At 46.5% G+C, this 22,320-nt stretch overlaps 1 protein-coding gene across 1 annotated transcript; it reads left to right on the top strand.

Moving 5' to 3' along the window:
• The first annotated feature begins 4,107 nt into the window (after positions 1-4,107).
• LOC136551534 (uncharacterized) lies at positions 4,108-7,465 on the top strand. Its single transcript, XM_066543068.1, has 6 exons — positions 4,108-4,293; positions 4,386-4,589; positions 4,679-4,852; positions 6,523-6,918; positions 7,009-7,206; positions 7,291-7,465. The coding sequence occupies exons 3-5, from the start codon at positions 4,709-4,711 to the stop codon at positions 7,129-7,131; spliced, it is 663 nt and encodes a 220-aa protein (XP_066399165.1). The 5' UTR covers positions 4,108-4,293; positions 4,386-4,589; positions 4,679-4,708; the 3' UTR covers positions 7,132-7,206; positions 7,291-7,465.
• The last annotated feature ends 14,855 nt before the right edge of the window (positions 7,466-22,320 follow it).

Raw genomic sequence — 22,320 nt, 5'->3', positions numbered from 1 at the left:
TTGGACCGTGCATTCGGCAGGGGTGCGAATAGAGCGCATCTAATGAAGTGTCCCTGCAGCATGTGTGCAAACAGAAAATGGCAAAAGAAGGACAACATGGGTATACATCTTTAGAAGCATGGCTTTATGCCAGACTATACCCGGTGGATCCACCATAGTGAAGCCCATCGGATGAGAGAGGAAGTGGTGGTGAGACCATGCCTCAAGCATGTTGATGATGATGGCGGGGTTGCACACATGTTAGATGACTATCAACAAGCACAGATCCCTAATGGACGTGCGGAGGAGACGAAGGCATCCGCAAAGGCGTTCTATGACATGATGTCTTCGGCACAGAAACCCCTTCATGATCGGACAATGGTTTGTCAACTCGATGCCATTGGACGCATGATGGGGTTCAAGGCCAAGATCAACATAGGTCGACAACACTTCAATGGTATGTTGGCCTTGATTGCTAGCATGCTTCTGGAGGGCCATGTTCTGCCAAAGAGCCTATACGAGTGCCAGAAACTCTTTGATGGACTCAAGATGCCTTACGAGCAGATACATGCTTGTCTGAATGGGTGTGTCCTCTTTAGGAAAGAACATGAGCATGAAAAGTACTGTCCAAAATGCAATTCCTCTAGGTACCTAGAGGTAGACTCTAGGGATGGCCATAAGAAGCAGCTTACCATCCCAATGAAAATCTTACGGTATCTCCCGTTCGTGCTGAGGATCCAACGGCTATACATGAGCGAGGAATCCGCTAAGCAGATGACATGGCACAAATAGGGCACACGATACAATCCTGATAAGATGGTACATCCATCTGATGGTGAAGCATGGAACCACTTTGATGGCATTCATCATGAGAAAGCATCAGAGCCTCGTAACATACGTGTTGCGCTGGCAATAGATGGGTTCAATCCTTATGGTTTGATGGCTGCCCCCCTACACATGTTGGCCCATGTTTGTCATCCCCCTCAATCTCCCCCCCCCCCGATGTCGCCTTTGAACGTCAGAACGTTATTCTTGTCATTGATAATTTCTGGACACCCGGGGAAGAAGATGGGTTGTCTTCATGGAGCCTCTGATTGATGAATTGGTCAGTGCTTGGGAGGATGTGGTATGGACATACGACAGAGCTACAAAGACACCCTTCAAAATGCACGTTTGGTACCAGTACTCCATGAATGACTTCCTAGCGTATGGGATATTCTCCGGTTGGTATGTCCACGGGAAGTTCCCATGTCCATTATGCAAGGATCGTCTAAGGTTCATCTGGCTCAAGAAGGGTGGCAAGTATTTGTCGTTCAACAAACATCGTCAATTCCTCCCTCCCGAGCATCCATTCAGGCAAGACACCAAGAACTTTATGAAAGGTGTCGTAGTGACAGAACCTGCACCACAGATGATGACTGGGTGCCGAGGTTCATGCTCAGATAGATGCTCTCGTGGAGAATCAAGAAGGTGATGGCTTCATGGGATACAGCGAGGAACACATGTGGACTCATAAGTCGAGCTGACGAGGCTCTCCTATTTTGATGACCTTCTTATGCCACATTACATTGATGTCATGCACACAGAAAAGAATGTCGCCGAGGCACTCTAGGGAACAATCATGGAAACTGAAAAGTCAAAGGACAATCCTAAGGCTAGAGTGGACCTGGCCAGAGTTGTGTGATAGACCACATCAAGAGATGCGTGCTCCTAGAGGCAGCAAGACATGGAAAAGGCCTAAGGCAGATTTCGTCTTGACCCTCAGACAAAGGAGGGAAGTACTCCAATGGATCTAGACGTTAATGTTCCCTAATGGGTATGCAGCGAATCTGAGGAGGGGAGTGAACTTAACTACTCTCTGAGTGAACGGGATGAAGAGTCACGACAACCACATATGGATTGAGCGGCTTCTTCCGACAATGGTTCAAAGCTTTGTCCCTGAGCACATATGGATAGTGCTGGCAGAGTTGAGTTACTTCTTCCGCCAGCTCTGTGCTAAGGAGTTATCTCGGACCGTGATTGCTGACTTGGAAAAAGTGGCACCTGTCTTGCTTTGCAAGTTGGAGAAGATCTTTCCACCCGGCTTCTTCAATCTGATGCAGCATCTGATATTGCACCTCCCGTATGAGGCATGAATGGGGGGGCCCGTGCAGGCCCATTGGTGCTATCCAATCGAGAGATGCCTAAAGACACTTTGGAAAAAGTGTAAAAACAAAGGCAAAATTGAGGCTTCCATTGCAAGTGCATTCACTATGGAGGAGGCATCAAACTTCACAACATTGTTTTATTCTGACAACCTTCCAAGTGTGCATAATCCACCTCCTCGTTACAATGCTGACGAAAATGCCTTGAGCCTCAGCCTTTCCGAGGGCAACTTGGAAGAGCAGGTGCATCGACCAATAAGCCCCTGACAAATGTGGAGTGGCACAAAATCATGTTATATGTGCTGACCAACCTTGAAGAGGTGGACCCATATATTGCGTAAGTTCTCAACGGACTTGTTTCAATAATCCCACACTATTCTACATCCAACCCCCTTGTTTGTCGTTACAGGGAATTCATTCATGAATACTTGCCCCATTCAAGGGAACCAACCCTGCCGGAATGTGATACCCTTATTTCCAAGGGTGCGGGACAAGGGAGCCCCAATTTTATTTCCTGGTTCAAAACCAAGGTATCGTCCAATTTAGCCCCGATTTGTTGTTGCTCGTACGTCCGATTAATATAACGATGTATCCTGCTTGAGCTTGCAGGCCCGAACCGATGCGTCTATCAGTGCCGAGTTGAGACAGGTTGCCAACGGCTGTGACCAAAGGGTCAAGTCATCGGACGCCATGACGTGAATGGATATCGATTTCACACAGGAAGCTACGAGCGGAGGCGGCCCAATCGAAGATCCACAAATAGTGGGGTTTTTACGTCCGGCACTGATGGCATAGACTATTATGGAAGAATTGAAGAAATATACAAACTTTCATTCTGTGGTAGCACAAATCTTTATCCTGTCGTATTCAGATGCCATTGGTTTGATCCGGGAGTAACGAGGCAGACCCCTTATCTTGGTCTAGTCAAAATTCGATAGGATTCTGTCTATCCAAGAGACGATGTGTACATTGTGGCACAACAGGCCACACAACTTGCAAGACTAGACCGGATCTTAGTGGTTGGTTTGTTCTGCACAAGATCTCGCCACACGGCCGACTACCTGTCCCAAACAATGAAGATTACAACTTCAACCCAAGCAGTATGACAGAGAGTTCTATCAAGAAGATGGGCTACAAGGGAGGTTTGAGATAGACTTAACCGGCGAGATAGGAATGGATGTAGACAATGTAATGGTTGATGATGATGACGATGGAGATGAAGTGCGAAATGCAAAGGACTTACAAATGCTTGAGCGATTACGTGTAGGCAATGACAATGAAGACAACATTCCTCCATTGGATAGTGTTGATTATTTCGACATGGTTGATAGTGATGATGAGACTTACGATCCAGCTAATCCCGATCATGAAGATTATTTGTAACATACATGTAATACTTTGTAATTTTGTAATTTTGTTTTGTTTGTTTATTTTGCATCTATTTCTAATTACTTCTTTCTTCTTTTTAATTGCAGGTGACTGAACAAAAATGCTGGGCGGCCGATATAGAGGAACCTGAGCTCGTTCTACCATGGAGCCTTTGGTGTAGGAGCCTCCAGCGGAGGGGGCGAGGACGAGTAGGGGACATCTTCGACGAGGCGGAGGAGCACGAGGACCATGACCAGGAGGAATAGGAGGACCACGCCCGTGGTCCAGTAGCAGCAGCAGGAGGAGGAGGAGGAGGAGTAGGTGCAGCAGGAGGCGGGCGAGGAGGAGGAGACGCCAGTCCAGGAGGAGGCAGACGAGGATGAGGACGAGGACGGGGGCAGGACGGGAGCTACCGCTTCCTCTAGTTCGTCAGGTGTCAACTTGCGAGGACCCTGCACCCTCCCTGACCGACCGCATACTCGTCTACACCTAGTGATTCACCCAGAGGGGCAAGGTAAGTGCCTTTGCATGTTATCACTTTTACTTCATATGCTATGTTCGATATCGAAATAGAGACTAATATGTTTTCTTAATCACTTCTGTAGGGGGTGGGAGATTGTGTCGGGGAACACTACCTCCCGCCATGTCAATGGCATCCTAGGTCTCCTGTGTAGGAGGACACTTCCCTGGCATGGTCATGCATGTCGGGAACCTTGAGCCCGCCTTCACATTTGCCCACTACGAGTCCGCCCCCCACGTGGAAGCAGGCACCGTGGCTGCGCTCATCATTCGGGAGTTCTGGGTAAGTCTTCCTCGCACTATATGGCTCAATACAACGCACTCATTGGACTCTACTTGAAATAACTAATGCATACATCGTGTCTGTATATGCAGGAGTACTTCAAACTTGACGACAGATTCGAGGGCACGGCGGAGGCAGTGGCTAAGCGAGCTTGTAGGAAACGCGTCGTTGACGTCCATCATGAGGCGTGACTCCAGGCCATCATAGATTACTATGGGACGAAGCTCGGACAGAAGGTCACCAAGAAGGACATCCAAGAACAAGACTTGACGCTGACCAAACCCTAGTTCCTTGAGGTAGCTAAAGAACATTAAAATTGGTTCCTTTTGAGATTAAGTACGAATCACTTGTTTTTCTAATATGTCAACTACTTGATGACGTGTAGGTGATTCCTTGGTGGTGCAACGGGTGCCCCATGGCTTGGACGAAGATGGTGGACAGGTGCTTAAGCACGGAGTGGGCCGCTCAGCACACGGCTGCCCAGCAGCGGTGTTTGTTCATGCCAGGTGTATCACACCATCAAGGCAACCGCAACCTCTCTGGATACGCCCGAGCATGGGTACGTGGTCATGTTTCTATTCTTCTTGCTTTCGTTGAACTCGGCAAAGAATTCTTGAAAGCATCTAGGCCCCTAGTTAGATTTCGGTGATTAATGTTAATACAAGATTACTATGACTAACATGTGTTTTGTAGAGGCAATTGAGTTAGGTCATAGTAATGGTGATCGATTGGGAAATCAAGTTGGTCATGCCCCTACGATGAAAATCATTTTGGTTTTCAAAGGTTGGACGACAAGGTTAAGGTTGACTAGTTCTAAGTGTCGATTGGAGTTGGAGAGACACTTAGAGTAGTTCAGGACTTTGTTTTCCTTTAGCCGTACTATTAAGGGGGGTATGAATGGGTAGCTTGACCTAGTTGAGTCTAGTGAGTTAGGTGTGGTGCACACTTGTTAAAACTAGCTCTAGGTAGCTCCTATGAATGCCTAAGATCCTTTGGAGCAAACTTCATTCACATGTGTTCGAGAGTTGGAAGTGAATGGAGGGTCAAATGCTGACTGGACGCTGGCTCCGGTGTGACCGGACGCAGGCCGCATGGTCCGGTCAGTTCATTTGATCAAGCAGACAGCGTTCGGTGTGACTGGACGTTGGATCGGTTAAGTGACCGGACGCTAAGAGGCAGCGTCCGGTCGACTCCAGTAAGGTTCTAGAGAAGGGAATCTGTGACCGAACGCGTCCAGTCAGTACTGACCGAACCCTAAGGGTTCAGCGTCCGGTCGAGTCCAGTAAGCATCTAGTGAGGGTTTCATACGACCGGACGCGTCCGGTCAGTGGTGACCGGACCCTGCCAGCGTCTGGTCAACACATTTGCACTGGCTTGCGGGTTGAACTGACCGGAGCATCTGGTCAACATGACCGGAGCGTCCGGTCACCCCGTAGAAGCTCATAACGGTTCGTTTTTTCAGGCTACCTTATAAATAGAAGCTCCACTCGTGTGTGGAGTTACTTTTGCTCATTCCAACAGCTGAGAAACACGTGTGTGAGTGCCAAGAAGAGCAATGTCCTAGTGAGGTGATTGAGATTTGAGAATCCAAGAGAGTAGCCTCATTAGTAAATCAAGAGTAGCAAAGTGTGCATCCATCTTCTCATTAGGCTTCGCGTGGTCAAGTGAGAGTTCGTGCTTGTTACTCTTGGTGATCGCCATCACCTAGATGGCTTGGTAGTGATTGAGAGTTTGGTGATCACCCGACAGAGCTTGTGGGTGACTCAACTCAAATTGTGAGCGGCTTTGGGTGATTCGCCGCGATGGAGTGTCGAAGAATCAACCCGTAGAGAGCACTTGATCCTTGCGCGGATCAAGGGGGAGCTACACCCTTGCGCGGGTGCTCCAACAAGGACTAGTGGGGAGTGACGACTCTCCGATACCTCGGCAAAACATCGCCGCGTTCCTTTCTCTCTCTATTTACTTTGAGCACTTACTTTGAGTATTTACTTTGAGCAATTCAATACTTGTTTTTACATCCATAGAATTGCATGCTAGAGTAAGTTTGGAACATAGGTTGCAAGTCCGTTGTGCATTAGTTTGATAGAAACACTTTTCTAGGCACAAGGGGTTAATTGGGCTATCCATAGGATTTGATTATTGCAAGAGAATTTAGAATTAGCCCAATTCACCCCCCTCTTGGGCATCTTGATCCTTTCAATTCTAATCATCTTGTTTTCGTTCTTGCAGTCGGTGGCAATTCAAGGCCAAGAGTGCTCCAACTTCGCCGCATTTGCCATGGCACACAAGGGCAAGGCGTCGTCCGACGTCTCCTTCAACCCGGACGACCCGGCCGAGGCGTACACAAACTCGAGCGCCTACGAGAAAATCACGGAGTACACGGCGGCGGCAAGGTCGATCCATGGGCCAGAGTACGATCCACGGACCAACAACATTGATGCAAACACCGTCATGAGGATTGGACAAGGCAAGAAGCATGGCCGCTACTGGATTGGCGACAGCGTGATCGACACGACCTCTACTCCCACTCTCTCCCAGATCCGAGCACAGAGCACGACCGCCTCCTCACTCCCGGCGATACGCTCACGGCCGAGCATTTCACAGCACCGGGTCGACACACTCCAGGTTATTCATGTTTTACTCGTCGTGCATTGATCTTTACACAACTCTATTTCCTTTGCATTATTGTAACATTAGCTTTGCAACAATTTGTAGGCCCAGGTGGAAGAAGCAAACAGGAGGACCCAGGAGCTGGAGCTGGGGTTGGCGGCCGAGCGGGCCGCGCGGGAGGCCGACAAACTCACCCAGGAGAAAAGGTTGGCGGACATTATTGCCTAGATGCAAACTACGATGGGTGCTGCTATGCCTCCCGGGTTAATGGGCCCACCTCAGCCTCTTCACTCCGCTACTCTAGTGAGTAATGTCACACATGCAAGGAATTGCTACAATCGCTATTCAACTAATCTTGTCTCATGCAATCTCTTCTCCTATGTGCAGCCTCAGTCGGCGGGTTTGAACAACCCAGCTCAGGGCACTCCGAACCAGCAGATGTTTCCTTCCCCGTCGTTAGCAGGATGGCCACATCAAGGGCCGCTTCAGTGAGTAGAGCTTGTAGTTTCATGTCTTGTTCTCTTCGCAATGGATTTCTGTCCAAGACAATGTTGTTGTCATGCATGTGTTATTGTGACATGTGGTGATGGATTTGAACTACTTGTTGAATGATGTGGAATCCTGTCGAATAATGGATGGAATTACTGTGACATGTGGTGAACGGATGTGATTCATGTGGTATGTGTGATGGATTGTGACATATAAGGTGCTGGATGTGGTATATATATGATGGATGTGATATATATGCCATATGTTGTGTTTGCAGTGATCGAAAGCAAAAAACAAAAAAAAACAAAAAATTTTGGTCACTTTGTCGAGTGTAACACTTGGCAAAGAGCCTTTGCCGAGCGCCTTTTGCCCTGGGACTCGGCAAAGCTGCCAAAAAATGTGCTACCAGGTCTCTTTGCCGAGTGGCAGTACCCTGACACTCGGCAAAGCTGTGTACACTACCATGTGTTTCCCAGCTTTGCCGAGTGCCAGGACTCTGACACTCGGCAAAGAATTTTCCAAAAAAAATATTTTTTCTTTGCCGAGTGCCGTCTCAGCTAGGCACTCACCAAAGGATTTTTCAAAAAAAAATATTTTTTTCTTTGCCGAGTGCCGGGCCAGGAAGGCACTCGGCAAAGGATTTTTCAAAAAAAAAAATTTCTTTGCCGAGTGCCGGGTCAGGAAGGCACTCGGCAAATGATTTTTCAAAAAAAAGGGAAAAGCTTTGCCGAGTGCCTTCCTGACCCGGCACTCGGCAAAGACGCCGTCAACGACTGACGGCCAATTTTCTTTGCCGAGTGCCGTCCTAGCACTCGGCAAAGCCTTTGTCGAGTGCCCGACAAACGACACTCGGCAAAGAACCCTTCGCCGGATGCGGCTTTGCCGTTTGCTCTTTGCCGAGTGCAATAGGGCCTTTGCGGAGTGCCTTAGGCACTCGGCAAAGAGCGCGTCTCCAGTAGTGACAGCGGCGTCTACCCGCTGCGGTGCTACTGTCCCAGGCGAGTGGAGAAGCCCTAAAGGAAGAGATCGTCCCCGGATCTATGGTTACACACAGAGATACACATTCGATCCTAACAGCCACACGTCCACGCCGCCGCCGGTCACGGCCACGAGCGCAGCGCTGTGAATCGCGCACGGCGCACCCACACGAGGCTACAAAGAGTCAACCTGTCTTAGGTCGACGCACATGGGCACACATTGGCATAGCCAGAGCACGTCGCACGCCCACGGCATCGAGCGGACGACCAAACCGGCCGCCATTCGGTTTTGTCCTGCCTTCATGCCACAGTGTTCCCTTGCCATCCATCCTAACCACACGTCCACACCTACACGGCACACACATAACAGAGGCACGCACGTCCGTGAGCCTCGACACCATCGCCGGCTGGCAGATTCACCGCCACAGTAGCCACCACCGTGGAACACGTGCACCAGCACGTCGACAGCCACCCACGCCCGTGGTCACGGACATACGCGCACATGATGTTGAAAGGCTTGACCTTTGGCAACCAGCATGCACTCACGCCACGAACTGGAGCGCCATTGGTCACCCACGGCCAAGGCAACACGCACAGCACTGCCCCGGCCATGTCTTTGCTATGGCCAGACACAGGCCAAAGGCGGGACCTTTATGTAGAAGAGTCATCCGCTGCCCAGTCCTGACCCCCGCGCGATGTTGCACTAGCGCCAGATCCGCGCGGTTCCTAACGCCGAGACACTGCCAGTGCACGCCGCCGCCACCCTCACACGGACACACACCCTGACCCACGCGAGAGAACCATAGTCCACAGTGCACACTCACGCGCTGGACTCGAACCGCTGAGGCAGCACTCCTGCTGCGGACGGGAGACCAGACACGCGACGGCGCTGGGACGACAATTCGTCGAGCACCCAGCGTGCATCCCTGGCCGGAAACATAGCAGCCAAGCAGCACCTCCCCTTCGGCCATCCTTTTCTGGACTAAGAATGCCGTGGCCCAGACCATGGAAATCACCGCATGGACTCATTTCACTGGAACCGGCTCACAAGTCCACCTTAGACCACCTCTCGGACAAGCCCACGGCCCTGTCTAGGCCCTATCCGAAGTTCCGAACCCATCCAACCCAACCTAGTCAACCATTGACCAGTTGAACGACCAATGTCAACTTTGACCATAGATCCACCTGTCAGTGACCCATTTGTAGGCACCAAGTGGCACAATCCGGAGTTCCACCATTCCACTGCAGCACCACCGACGTCTTCTACACCGTTACAGCGGCGTCTACCCGCTGCGGTGCTACTGTCCTAGGCGAGTGGAGAAGCCCTAAAGGAAGTGATCGTTCCCGGATCTACGGTTACACACAGAGGTACACATTCGATCCTAACAATGGTATCAGAGCGAGGTTGCCTCTGTGTGACTCTAACCCTAATCGGGTAAAAGAAACGGAAAAGAGACTGGGGGTGGCGGAGGTCACTGGAACCCCGGTCACCACCGCCACCGCGTGGGAAAAGTGCCGCACTGACATGACAAGAAAGAACAGATCCGTGTTCGGATCAGAGAAGAAGTAAAGAAAGGGGAAAAGGATCTCAAGAACCCTAACCCTAACCTGCGCAGAAAGCTTGGGGAAGAAGAAGAGAAAAGAACCGAACACATCTTTTCGGATCTGAACAGAGAAGGGGTTTCCTAACCCTAACCCTAACTGGGTTAAAGAAAGGGGGAAAAGAAAAGGTTTCGGCCTTAAGATGAACAGAGCCGAAACCCTAACCCTAGAGCGAATCCTCATCCCTAACCAGTTGAATCCGAGAAGAAAGAAAGGAAATCCAAAGAAAGAAAAGAACAGGGGTCGGAACCGAACCCTAACCCTAACTCGCATAGAGAAAGGGAAGAAGGGGAAAGGAACTGATTCAGATGGGAAGGGAACCCATTCGGATGAACTCCGAAAAGAAAAAGAAATCAAAAGAAAATGAAACCCTAACCCACCCAATCGGTCAAACAAAGAAAAGCAAACAAGATCTAAATACGATTAGGGAACAAGGGAAAAAGAAAACAGTGAAACCCCATCCCAAAACCCTAACCCTAATCCCCAAATCAGATGAAATCCGAGCACAAGAACCAAAGAAATCGAAAGGGGAAGAGGGGAAAGGGTGGCTTACCTCGCCGTCGTGCACGCCGGCGCGCGGGGAAAAGAAAGGGTCGGCCGGGGGCACTGCTCGCCGGGATCCAGCCATAGAGGCGCCGTGGCCAGGCCACTCGACGGCGGCGCGCTCACCCGCTGGGGAACACGCACGCCGGTGAGGGGGCCGGCGACGGCGCCGGGGCTCGCTGCTCCACTCATTCGCCTTGCTCGCTCTCGCTCGGTTTCATCGCTACGGCTGAGAGAGGAGTGGAAAGCGACGAAGGGAGAAAGAAGAGAGAGAAAGGCAGGGGGCGAATGGCGCTAGGGTTGCGGGGAGCCGAGCGGCGCTGGGGTTTTGACTGGCTAAAACGCACGCTCAGTCGTCCGATTGGATTCAACGACGCCAGATGCTCGGGCCGCATCACGGCCCAGGCGGGAGAGCGCGCCGCGGCGCTTTGCCGGCCCAGGCCCACGTTGCGGCCTGGGAAGGCAGCGCACGCGTGCGAGAAAGATGGGTTGGCCTGAGAGTAAGGCTGGGCCGAACTGTTGCCGGGGTTTTGAGCCCAAAACGAAGGAGTCTTTTTCATTTTTATTTCCCAAAAAAGTTTTTACTTCCTGGAAAATTGAAAATGCAAATTGGCTCAAAAGAAAATATAGAAAAGATAATTTTTCCCTATGGGTAAAATTCAAAAAATTGAGTATATGTTTTCCGCTGCTAAAGAAAAAGTATATTTAACTGGAGAAAAGAAAAGTTTTTCTAGTAAATCTTTATTTCCTGGAAATTGATTAATGGATTAAAGGAAATCGAAAATACAATTTTCCCTGTGGGTAAAATTCAAGAAAAAGAGAAATTTTCCACAGCCAAAGTAAAGTTATTGATTCTCCAGTTATTTTGAACCAATGTGGTATTTAATTAGAGAAAAAGAGATTTTTTCCGCTGCTAAAGAAAATGTTGATTCTCCAGTTATTTTTGAACGAATGTGGTATTTAATTAGAGAAAAAGAGATTTGACATGATTATGATGTTGTTATTTTCTGACCAACGTTGTTAATAACAATATCATAATTTTAATGATTTATGCATTAATTCTACTTCTGCCCAACGGTGATGTAGAATTAGTGTATAAAAAAAGTTAATAATTTTAATGATTTATGCATTAATTCTACTTCTGCCCAACGGTGATGTAGAATTAGTGTATGAGAACAGTTGTAAAAGTTAATGATTTATGCATTAATTCTATTTCTGCCCAACGGTGATGTAGAATTAACGTGTAAGAACAATTATGAAAGTTAATGATTTATGCATTAATTCTATTTCTGTCCAACGGTGATGTAGAATTAGTGTATAAGAATAGTTGTATGTTTTGATTTTGACTAACGTTGGAATCAAGGCATGCAAATGGTGTTAATTTTATGTTAAGAAAAGTTTTGACCTGGTTTTCATCTTGTCTAAGGTGGACTGGGTAGTCACCTCACCGTGTTCCACTGAGTTTGTGGCACAGGTGAGGGAGACAAAAGAGAATGATGCCACTTAGGCAACTAAAGAGAGAGATTTTGAATCCTAAAAGATAGTCCTATGACTTTTGTGCATAGGAAGTGGGTCACTACCAACAAGAAATGTTTGGCTGTGATAAAGAACATGATTGAACCTACAATTATGGGCTTAATTCTAGAGTGTGACACGATCACCAAGTACCTCGATAGAATAAAGAGTCAGTTCACTGGCTCTTTAAAGACATGCTACCCAACTGATAAAGCAGCTGGTGATAGAGTGTTACTCTGGAAATGGTGGCATAAGAGAGCTCACGATGCGTTGTCGAAATTATGGCACTATCGTTCAGGCCATATTTCGAGGGGGAGAATAGAAAGATAAGTTAAGAAGATATTCTTCCTCCATTAGAGCTCTCAGATTTAGAACAATACAGAGAATGCATAAAAGAAAAGTATGTAAAGAAGATTAAGAAAGATGACAAACGAAGCATAGGAATTTTATAGATTATTCACATAGACATCTGTGGTCAGTTTCCTATAAAGAGTGTGGATAGTAATGATTTGTTCATAACATTCACAGATGATTACTCCCGTTATGTCTATATTTATCCAATCAAAGAAAGAACAGAAGTATTGGATAAATGTAGATATTTAAGGCAAAAGTTGAAATCCAACACAATTTAAAGATAAAGATAGTCAGGTCTGACCATGGGGGAGTACTATGGTTGGCATACCCCATATGGCCAAAGTTCCTAGACCTTATGTAAGGTTTTTACAGGAGAATGACAAAGTAGCCCAGTATTCTATACCGAGCGAACCTCAGCAGAATAGAGTAGCTAAAAGAATCAATCGTACCTTGATGGATATGGTGGGTAGTATGATAAGTTACTCCACCTTACAGTTGAGCCTATGGATGGAGGCGTTAAAAACCCCATTTATATTCTCAAAAGAGTACCAAGTAAGTCGGTGCCCAAAACGCCGTATGAGTTGTGGACAGAAAGAGTACCCTCACTAAACCACTTGCGTGTGTGTGGGGGAGCCCTGCTGAGGCTAAAGCATTTAACCCAAATATTGGAAAGTTATATCCCAAAACAGTAAGTTGCCATTTATTTGGCTACCCAGAAAAGTCAAAAGATTTTCATTTTCTACTGTCTAGAGAGACATACAAAGTTTGTGGAAACGAGACATGCTGTGTTTCTAGAGGATGAATTGATGAGGGGGAGCATGGTAGCTCGAGAAATTGACCTTGAAGTGAAGCGGGTGTAAGCGCCCACTCCAATGATTCATGAGCTATTTTTCTCACTACCTGCTATAGCTGCACCTACAGTGCTAGATACTGTGGTGCCAGCACCTGTTGTTATCCCACATGTGGCAACAATGAATGACGATGAGGAACCTGTTCTTTAGGATTCTATAGAACCTATTGCAACATATGAGGGTGAGCAACAATAGCCTCAAACAGTAGATGTGCCAAATGTGGAGGCCCCTAGAAGGTCTCAAAGAGTTAGAAAATTAGCTATTTCTACTGATTATGAAGTGTATAACACTAAGGAATTTCAAATGGAGGATGATCCTACCTCATTTGAAGAAGCCATGAGAAGTGATCATTCATTAAAGTGGCTTGAGGCCATGGAAGATGAAATGAAATCAATGAATGCCAATAGAGTTTGGGACTTGAAAATAATTCCTAAAGGAGCCAAAACAGTAGGCTGTAAATGGGTCTACAAAACAAAGCTTGACTCCCAAGGAAATATAGAGAGATATAAAGCGCAACTTGTGGCAAAAGGCTTTATGCAAAGAGAAGGAATTGATTACAATGAGACCCTTTCTCCAGTCTCATGTAAAGTTTCCTTCAGAATCATAATGGCATTAGTGGCACATTACGATTAAGAATTACATCATATGGATGTAAAGGCGGCATTTCTCAACAGAGACTTAGAGAAAAATGTTTACATGGCACAACCGAAAGGTTTTATCATGAAAGAAAAAGAACGAATAGGGTGCCACCTAAAAAAATCCATTTATAGATTAAAATAAGCTTCAAGACAATAGTACTTAAAGTTTGATTAGACAATAAAGAATTTTGGGTTTTAAAGAGAATGTAGAGGACAATTGTGTCAATACAAAGTTTAAGAATGGGAAGTTTATCTTCCTGGTCCTGTATGTGGATGATATCTTACTTGCTAGTAGTAATGTCAGTCTACAACTGGAGACAAAGAAGTTTTATCCTCAAAACTTGATATGAAAGATCTTGGTGAAGTCTCGTTTGTTCTAGGGATCGAGATTCACCGAGATAGAAGAAAAGGGGTATTAGAACTGTCACAAAAAGGCATACATAGAAAGAATCTTAAAGAAAGTGATTCAGTATGCACAAAATGTAGTCCCTCACCTGCTCCTATAGTCAAGGACGACAGATATGGGGATTTTCAATGCCCTAGGAACCAATGTGAGCTCAATCAAATGAAAGTGGTTCCATATGCTTCAGCTGTCGGAAGCTTGCAACATGCTCAAGTATGTGCACGCCCTGACTTGGCATTTGTTACCGGGTTTTACTTGGCAGATTCCAAAGCAATTTTGGAATAGAACACTGAAATTAGTAAAGAAAGTCTTGCATTATTTGCAAGGAACGAAAGGCCTCATGATGACATGTAGAAGATCTGATTTACTCCACATAGTGGGATATTCAGATTCTAATTATGCGAGAGTGAATACATATTCAGATGTAGATTTTCTATCATCTCACAAAAAGGAAGCTATTTCATGGAAAAGCTCAAAGCAAACTGTCACTATATCGTCCACAATGTATGACGGTTTGTAGTGTGTTATGAGGCAACGAACAGGTGAACTGACTAAAGAAGTTCATACCCGGTTTAAAGATGGTTGACGACATCTATAGACCACTTAAAGTTATACTGCGATTATAATCTGGCAGTACAGTATGCTCACAACATAAGTCAAGTGGTGCTGCCAAACACATTGACATAGAGTATTATGTTGTGAAAGATAAAGTCCGGGATCAAGTCATAAGTCTTGAGCATATAAGTACAGAAAAGATGCTCGCGGATCCGCTTACAAAAGGCTTACCACCCAACATGTTCAGAGAACATGGTGTTCAGAGAACATATAGCTAGCATGGGTTTAAGGGAAAGCCTAAAATTCCTGGACAAAAGAAGACCCATAGATAAGTATCTATTTCAGAGTAGAGTAGTATGTTGTAGCTGTTAAGTCTATTGGCAATGGACTGTGACAATGAGACATGCTCTATGCGCTAATCTGTAATGGAATGAACAAAAGTAAATGATATGAAATTGAAAGATGAAATGAGATCAAGGGAGAGAATGTTAGTTGATCTCCACCAATAGGCCCAACGATCTATTGGGCCTTTGTCTCTGCTCCCTGATCGGGGGAGCCCAACCCTAATACGGTTGGTGGGCCCCTGTCGCACAGCACACATAAAAGGAAGGTGGGGATCAAGGCTCGGTCAACGAGGTTCACTGAAGTCGCCATCCCACCTACAGAAAACCCTAATCCAATCCTAAAGAAGTGCTGCTAGCGACGGGATGTGCCCCACCAAGCTCACCGTCGCGCCTGTAGGGTTCCACTGTTCCACTGCAGCACCACCGATGTCTTCTACACCGTTACAGCGACGTCTACCCGCTGCGGTGCTACTGTCCCAGGCGAGTGGGGAAGCCCTAAAGGAAGAAATCGTCCCCGGATCTACGGTTACACATAGAGGTACACATTCGATCCTAAGAGCCACACGTCCACGCCGCCGCCCGTCACGGCCGCGAGCGCAGCGCTGTGAATCGCGCACGGCGCACCCACACGAGGCTACAAAGAGTCAACCTGTCTTAGGTCGACGCACATGGGCACACATTGGCACAGCCAGAGCACGTCGCACGCCCACGGCATCGAGCGGACGACCAAACCGGCCGCCGTTCGGTTTTGTCCTGCCTTCATGCCACAGTGTTCCCTTGCCATCCATCCTAACCACACGTCCACACCTACATGGCACACACATAATAGAGGCACGCACGTCCGTGAGCCTCGACACCATCGCCGGCTGGCAGATTCACTGCCACAGCAGCCACCACCGTGGAACACGCGCACCAGCACGTCGACACAGCCACCCATGCCCGTGGTCACGGACATACGCGCACATGATGTTGAAAGGCTTGACCTTTGGCAACCAGCATGCACTCACGCCACGAACTGGAGCGCCGTTGGTCACCCACGACCAAGGCAACACGCACAGCACTGCCCCGCCCATGTCTTCGCTGTGGCCAAACACAGGCCAAAGGCGGGACCTTTATGTAGAAGAGTCATCCGCTGCCCAGTACTGACCCCCGTGCGACGTTGCACTAGCGCCAGATCCGCGTGGTTCCTAACGCCGAGACACTGCCAGTGCACGCCGCCGCCACCCTCACACGGACACGCACCCTGACCCGCGCGAGGAGAACCATAGTCCACAGTGCACACTCACGCGCTGGACTCGAACCGCTGAGGCAGCACTCCTGCTGCGGACGGGAGACCGGACACGCGACGGCGCTGGGACGACAATTCGTCGAGCACCCAGCGTGCATCCCTGGCCGGAAACATAGCAGCCTAGCAGCACCTCCCCTTCGGCCATCCTTTTCTGGACTAAGAATGCCGTGGCCCAGACCATGGAAATCACCGTATGGACTCATTTCACCGGAACCGGCTCACAAGTCCACCTTAGACCACCTCTCGGACAAGCCCACGGCCCTGTCTAGGCCCTATCTGAAGTTCCGAACCCGTCCAACCCAACCTAGTCAACCATTGACCAGTCAAACGACCAATGTCAACTTTGACCATAGATCCACCTGTCAGTGACCAGTTTGTAGGCACCAAGTGGCACAATCCGGAGTCGACACATGTCATGCACAGTAGTTATCACGCGCAAAATAAACCTGTTTTGAACTTCAAAAATTCATAATTAATTCATGTTATCTCAGAAAAATACGAAACCAGTTTTCTAAATTTATATAAAATCATAAACTATCTTTTGGTGCCCTTGATGGGATTTGGATCTTCTAATTGTTGTTTATTGGATCTTATTGCTAGTAGTTGCTCATATTTATTTCCACGTTGTACGTCTTGCGTAGCTTTGGATCCGAGGAAGGTCTTGAAGGACGAGACGGACTGTGCTGAGTATGACTACATCAACAAATTGAAGCTTACCATCCCGACAACGCAGGTGTCATGGCTGCACCATTCTCTTAGTAACCTATTAGACATTGCAGTAGTTGTGCTAACGCTTTTTATTTTGTTGCTTGCTTGCATATACCTCACTACTTTGATTATTGAGGCTTGATGGATGTTGGATGTTGGATGTGATTGGAGGCTTTCGAGCTGATGCCTTGTGTAGTGATACTTGGGATGAGTGATTCTCCTTTTCCTTGAGAGTGAGGTGTTAGAGTTGAGGTATGAGGGTGAACTTCGGCTAGAGTGACTGACGTGACATGCTGGGGGGAGTACTTGGGCTCCCTAAAGGTATATGTGGCGGGTACAACTTGTGAATACGGAGGTGGTGTGGTGATTATGCCGTCGAGGGCATGGGTCTTTTGCGACCCATTGGAGGAGATGGTTGCTCTAGCCATATAAGGATGATATGTTGGTGTGATCATGCTTCACAGGACTTTTACGTGCACACCACACGCTCCATGGGAGGGGTCCCAAGCTTGTGACCTTGCTTAGGATGGCACCATTACTGTAGGAGTTAGCGGATAGTGTTAGGGAGGGTGAGCGCGGAGCTCACACCATCCCAAGACTCGGTCACCACTGGCCCGGTTGGTTCAGATTCACAACTTCAGGTACCTGGTGGTGACCTGGTGTTTTTCCTAGGCCTGAGAGCTGCATGATGGTGCCATTACGGCGGGTCCGAGTTTTGGTGTTGTGTTCTCTAGTCGGATCGCTACCTGCTAGGGCCACTTCGTGTGGGATTTTCAAGTTGTACACACTCTGTAGAGTTTATAATCTATACGTATAGTCATGTCCTTGGATATGGACAATATCCTGTGTTCTGTTACCCCAATTAGTGTGAGATATTGTTTTCTTCTCTCCCCTTGGTTGATCTAAGGTCCGCCTGAGGCTATTGAGACAAGGATGAGAGGGAGTTGTCCTTGTCGCCTAGAGAGCGAGGCGGAGATGTGACCGGAAGAAGAGGGATGATGGGTGAGATGACTTGAGGTGATACACGAGAGTGGGAACCTGACTCCTCGGGTAGACTCAAGCTGTGAGAATGAGAGTGGGAACCTGACTCCCTGGTGGACTCAGGACTTGGAGATGTTTTACTACTACTACTACTACTACTACTACTACTACTACTACTACTACTACTACTACTACTACTACTACTACTACTACTACTACTACTACTACTATTATTGTTGTTGTTGTTGTTCTTGCTCTTGCTCTTGCTCTTGCTCTTGCTCTTGCTCTTGCTCTTGCTCTTGCTCTTGCTCTTGCTCTTGTTATTGTTATTGTTCTTGTTCTTGTTATTGTTATTGTTATTCTTATTGTTATTACGATGCAACCCACAACCCAAAATAATAGGATCGCCAGATCCCTTAGAAATAGGCCACTTAAAGCTCATAGCTGCTGACCATAGCCTGCACGCATCTGGCGGTGTGGCAGAAATGATGGACTTGCAAGATTGTTGGGAATGGTATAAGGTCACGACCGTGCTAGTAGGTTATTATCCAAGTGTACTTCAAATTTGTAATAAACGATTTGTAACGCTTTGTATGAAAATGAAATCAGCTAAAATAGAGATTGCACGTGATAGCTTTCATTCCTGGGACTATCACACAGGTGCAGTGATTGAGATTTCTATCTTGGAAATCTCGGTTCGTTTCACCCTGCGACCGAGCCTGTGCGAGCGTTTCGGGGCAAATCTGCCAGGTACCCAGGTTGGGGCCCACTTGTGTCGGATGAAGTTGCAATAAGCTACTTTTTTTAGCTCTCTCTGTTCCATTCCTTTATGAGAGGAGACAAAAACAACTTTACTCATGAAGCTGTTTAAAAAAAAGGTGTTTGACAAAGACCCATAGTATTTGGTGATAAGCTTCTTTAAATTAGCACCACCACTACTAATTGCCCTCCTTCTTGTTCCAATTATACGAATTTTCCTACATTTTCCGTTAGCCACTAATTGGAAGTGTTTAGTATTTGCGTCTCCGTCCAATCTATTTTTAACCTTTACTCTTTGGTACCAATTTATTTATTCCTCCCAAAGAAGTTGGGCTAACCTTTCATTTAATGCGTGCTTAAGATTCAGCTCGTCATCATGTAGTTATACAAGTCTTTTTTTTGTCTAGATTACCCAATTTATCCAAATTATTATCTCTTTCTTCTATTCTCCACTAACAGTTTTGGCCCAACCCTTAAGTATTGGTGAAGACGTCTAATTTTAGTCTGCCAATATTCTAAGGGCCTTTGACCCTCTTGCATCCTAATCCATACCTCCTTGACCATTAAAAAAAACTTCCATATGTAGTCAACCCAACTTGAATTTAAAGTGTGGAACAAAACCACTCATGGAGGAAACCCAGTATTTTAAAATAACTAGGTATGGTTAAACATTTCTTGAGTGAGAGCTTGGACCGTGGTTCGGCTGAATTTCAAGTCTCCCTCTAGGGAGACTAAAATTTTATCAAGCTTTTCAAAAGTTTGTGTTTGCTGCTTACTATCCTAAGTAAATTGTCTATCAGATAGAGTCAATTCTAGTAGGTTGAAAGCACCAATAATAATATTAAATACGACAAGTTTGTAATAGTTCCATATGCCAGAACTTTTCTCCTTTGTGAAAGACAAGTTTGTTACAGTTCAACATGTCTGTCAATCACCAGCTTTCCATGACCTCTTTCATGTACCACTCTCGGTGGAGGCCTATCAACAATTTATCGACCTACTATCAAATGTTGTTGATAATTTACACTAACAAGAGCGTTTTGATCTCTGAACATACATTTGGAACTCCCCTAAATTTACCTCAAAGCAGGCCTATGTGCACCTCATTGGTAGGAGACACGTACATCAAGCATACTCCTGGCTTTGGAAATCTTGTTGCTAAAATAAGAGGAATTTTTTCTTTTGGCTTCTCCTTAAGGATCATCTCAGTACCAGAGAGCTTTTAAGAAGGAAAGCAATGGAGCTTGATGACTATAACTGTGTTCTTTGTGACCTTGCCTTGGAAGAATCCCTTGTCCACCTCTTCCTGGCTTGTCCTTCAATTGTCCTTTTTTATGGAGATCATTGTCACGGTGTGTTGGTCCATTTGGACTGTCCGTAATGACGTCATTTTTCAGCAAGTTCTGCCCTCGGTTGATCACTGCAAGACAGTCTTTCGTACAGAATTTGCTCAAGTTATACTTAGAGCAAAAGGAAAACCTTACACTTTTGTTAGTCAATGGTTAGAAGCCTATGTGTAATCTTGTTGATATTTTTCATTTCTTTCTTTGTCTCACGATGTAAGTTGTATGTGTAAGATCTGTTCCTTTTTTAATAAAAACACAGTAGGGGATGCACCCTTCCTGTTTCCCTCAAAAAGAGAAAAATTAAGCTGCCCAGGCAAAGGGAGTCTTGAGAATAATACATATTTTTTGGATTCATTCTCATTTTCCGCTGCGTTAGACTATTTAAAGTAGCCGCCTGTGGCTTATTTTAAGTGCAACCGAACATCCTGAAGTAATTGAAGTCGTTTAGGACAACATTTAGTATACCAAGAGGTGATTATAGGCAATGCATATTTTTTTTTTCTATTTACCCTTATTAAATAGGGTTGCAGGTATATCCGATATGATAAACTCCCCTAGATGGAGTGGTATGTGTGCTGTGGCACAAGGCATAAGGGGCATGGTTCGATTGCTCTCAGGCTTTGTATTTTTGTATGGCGCTGTGCGTTTGGGCGTTTTTTTTTTGTGCCGTTCGCCAAAACCATCCACTTGCTTGTTCATGCTCGTTTTTTCATGTCTTTGCGCTCATTTGATCCGACGTTTGGAGTTACTTGTTTGTTCTATTTAAGCGGCGCTCGTACTTGCTTGTTCTATTTAAGCGGCTCCGTTGAAACGTTCGTAGCTGAAGAAATACCTACTTGCTTGTTCTTCTCGTGTTCGTCTGTTCTCTTGTTCGGAGTCTGGCACAAAGTCTCGCGTCGTGGAGTCCAGATTGAGTACCTGCGGCGTCATGGAGTACGTCCTGCTCGAGGTCCTGCGGCGCCATCTCCTTAGACGTGACGGAGTCCGGCGGCACCTCCATAGCTGCCGACGTGACGGAGTCCAGCGGCACCTCCATGGCGTGCGTCCGCTCACAGACCCGGTGCGAGCAAGGTTACGAAGGGGAGCGGAGGGGACGGCAACATCATGCGCGACTTTATTACTTCTCGTGAAGCGACGCGACGGAACCGAAGTGACAGCGCGGGGGCATTTGCGTCCAGAACCCAAGTTAGCACACCTAAAAGGCTAAAACGACATCATTTGTGAAAGAATACGGAGGGAGTACATATTATTCTCAAGATGACAGTATAATATATAGAGAACTGTAGTAGTGTTGAGTTGAGATGAGAGTCCACATTTTTTTTTTCTTGAACACGTAAAAGATTTACACGTCTTTATATTAAGATAGATAAAATATTCAATATAACATGGCCGAGATAAAAAAAAAGTTGTACATGACCCTTATATTTTAGTATAAGAATAGATAGATGGGGGGAACTGGAAAAGGATGCTTGCATTTTATTTTGCGCGGCCTACAGCAGATGCGCTGCATGCACGGTCGATGACAAATACGTAGATAATAAGACACTCAACAGCATGACGAGCTCCTCCTAGTGGCTTCCAAGGCAGCAGTTCTCGTCATCGGAGCCACAACAGGTTTTGCCACACTGGATCCAGATGCCGTTCCTCGTGAAATAGCAGCACCGGCTATATATATATATATATATATATATATATATATATATATATATATATATATATATATATATATCACATTAGCGCTATACGGAGTATATGCTAGATTCTTTGTATACCCTCTATCTTATAATGGTCGATTTCTAGTAAGCAAGGATCGGAGAACTCCAGAAAAAAGAGCAATGCAAGCAATACTAGAACAAGATGGATACCTTGTGGGTGGATATCATCCCTCCTTGCCGCTGCCGGCATGGCCACAGCAAAGATGAGTGCAGCCATTGCCCAAATGATCAGCGCAAGAAGCGTGTTCCTCCTCATCATATTACCTGCTTAGTCACTCAATGCTTTCCACTTCCAAAAACCAATGGCTAAGAAGAAGACTTATGAGCAGCAGATAGTGCTTCGATCGGT

The sequence above is a fragment of the Miscanthus floridulus genome, chromosome 4 (genome assembly GCF_019320115.1).
Source record: "Miscanthus floridulus cultivar M001 chromosome 4, ASM1932011v1, whole genome shotgun sequence".
NCBI lineage: Eukaryota > Viridiplantae > Streptophyta > Magnoliopsida > Poales > Poaceae > Miscanthus > Miscanthus floridulus.
The sequence above is the reverse complement of the archived record's forward strand: the minus strand, read 5'-3'. Positions and strand labels throughout refer to the sequence as shown.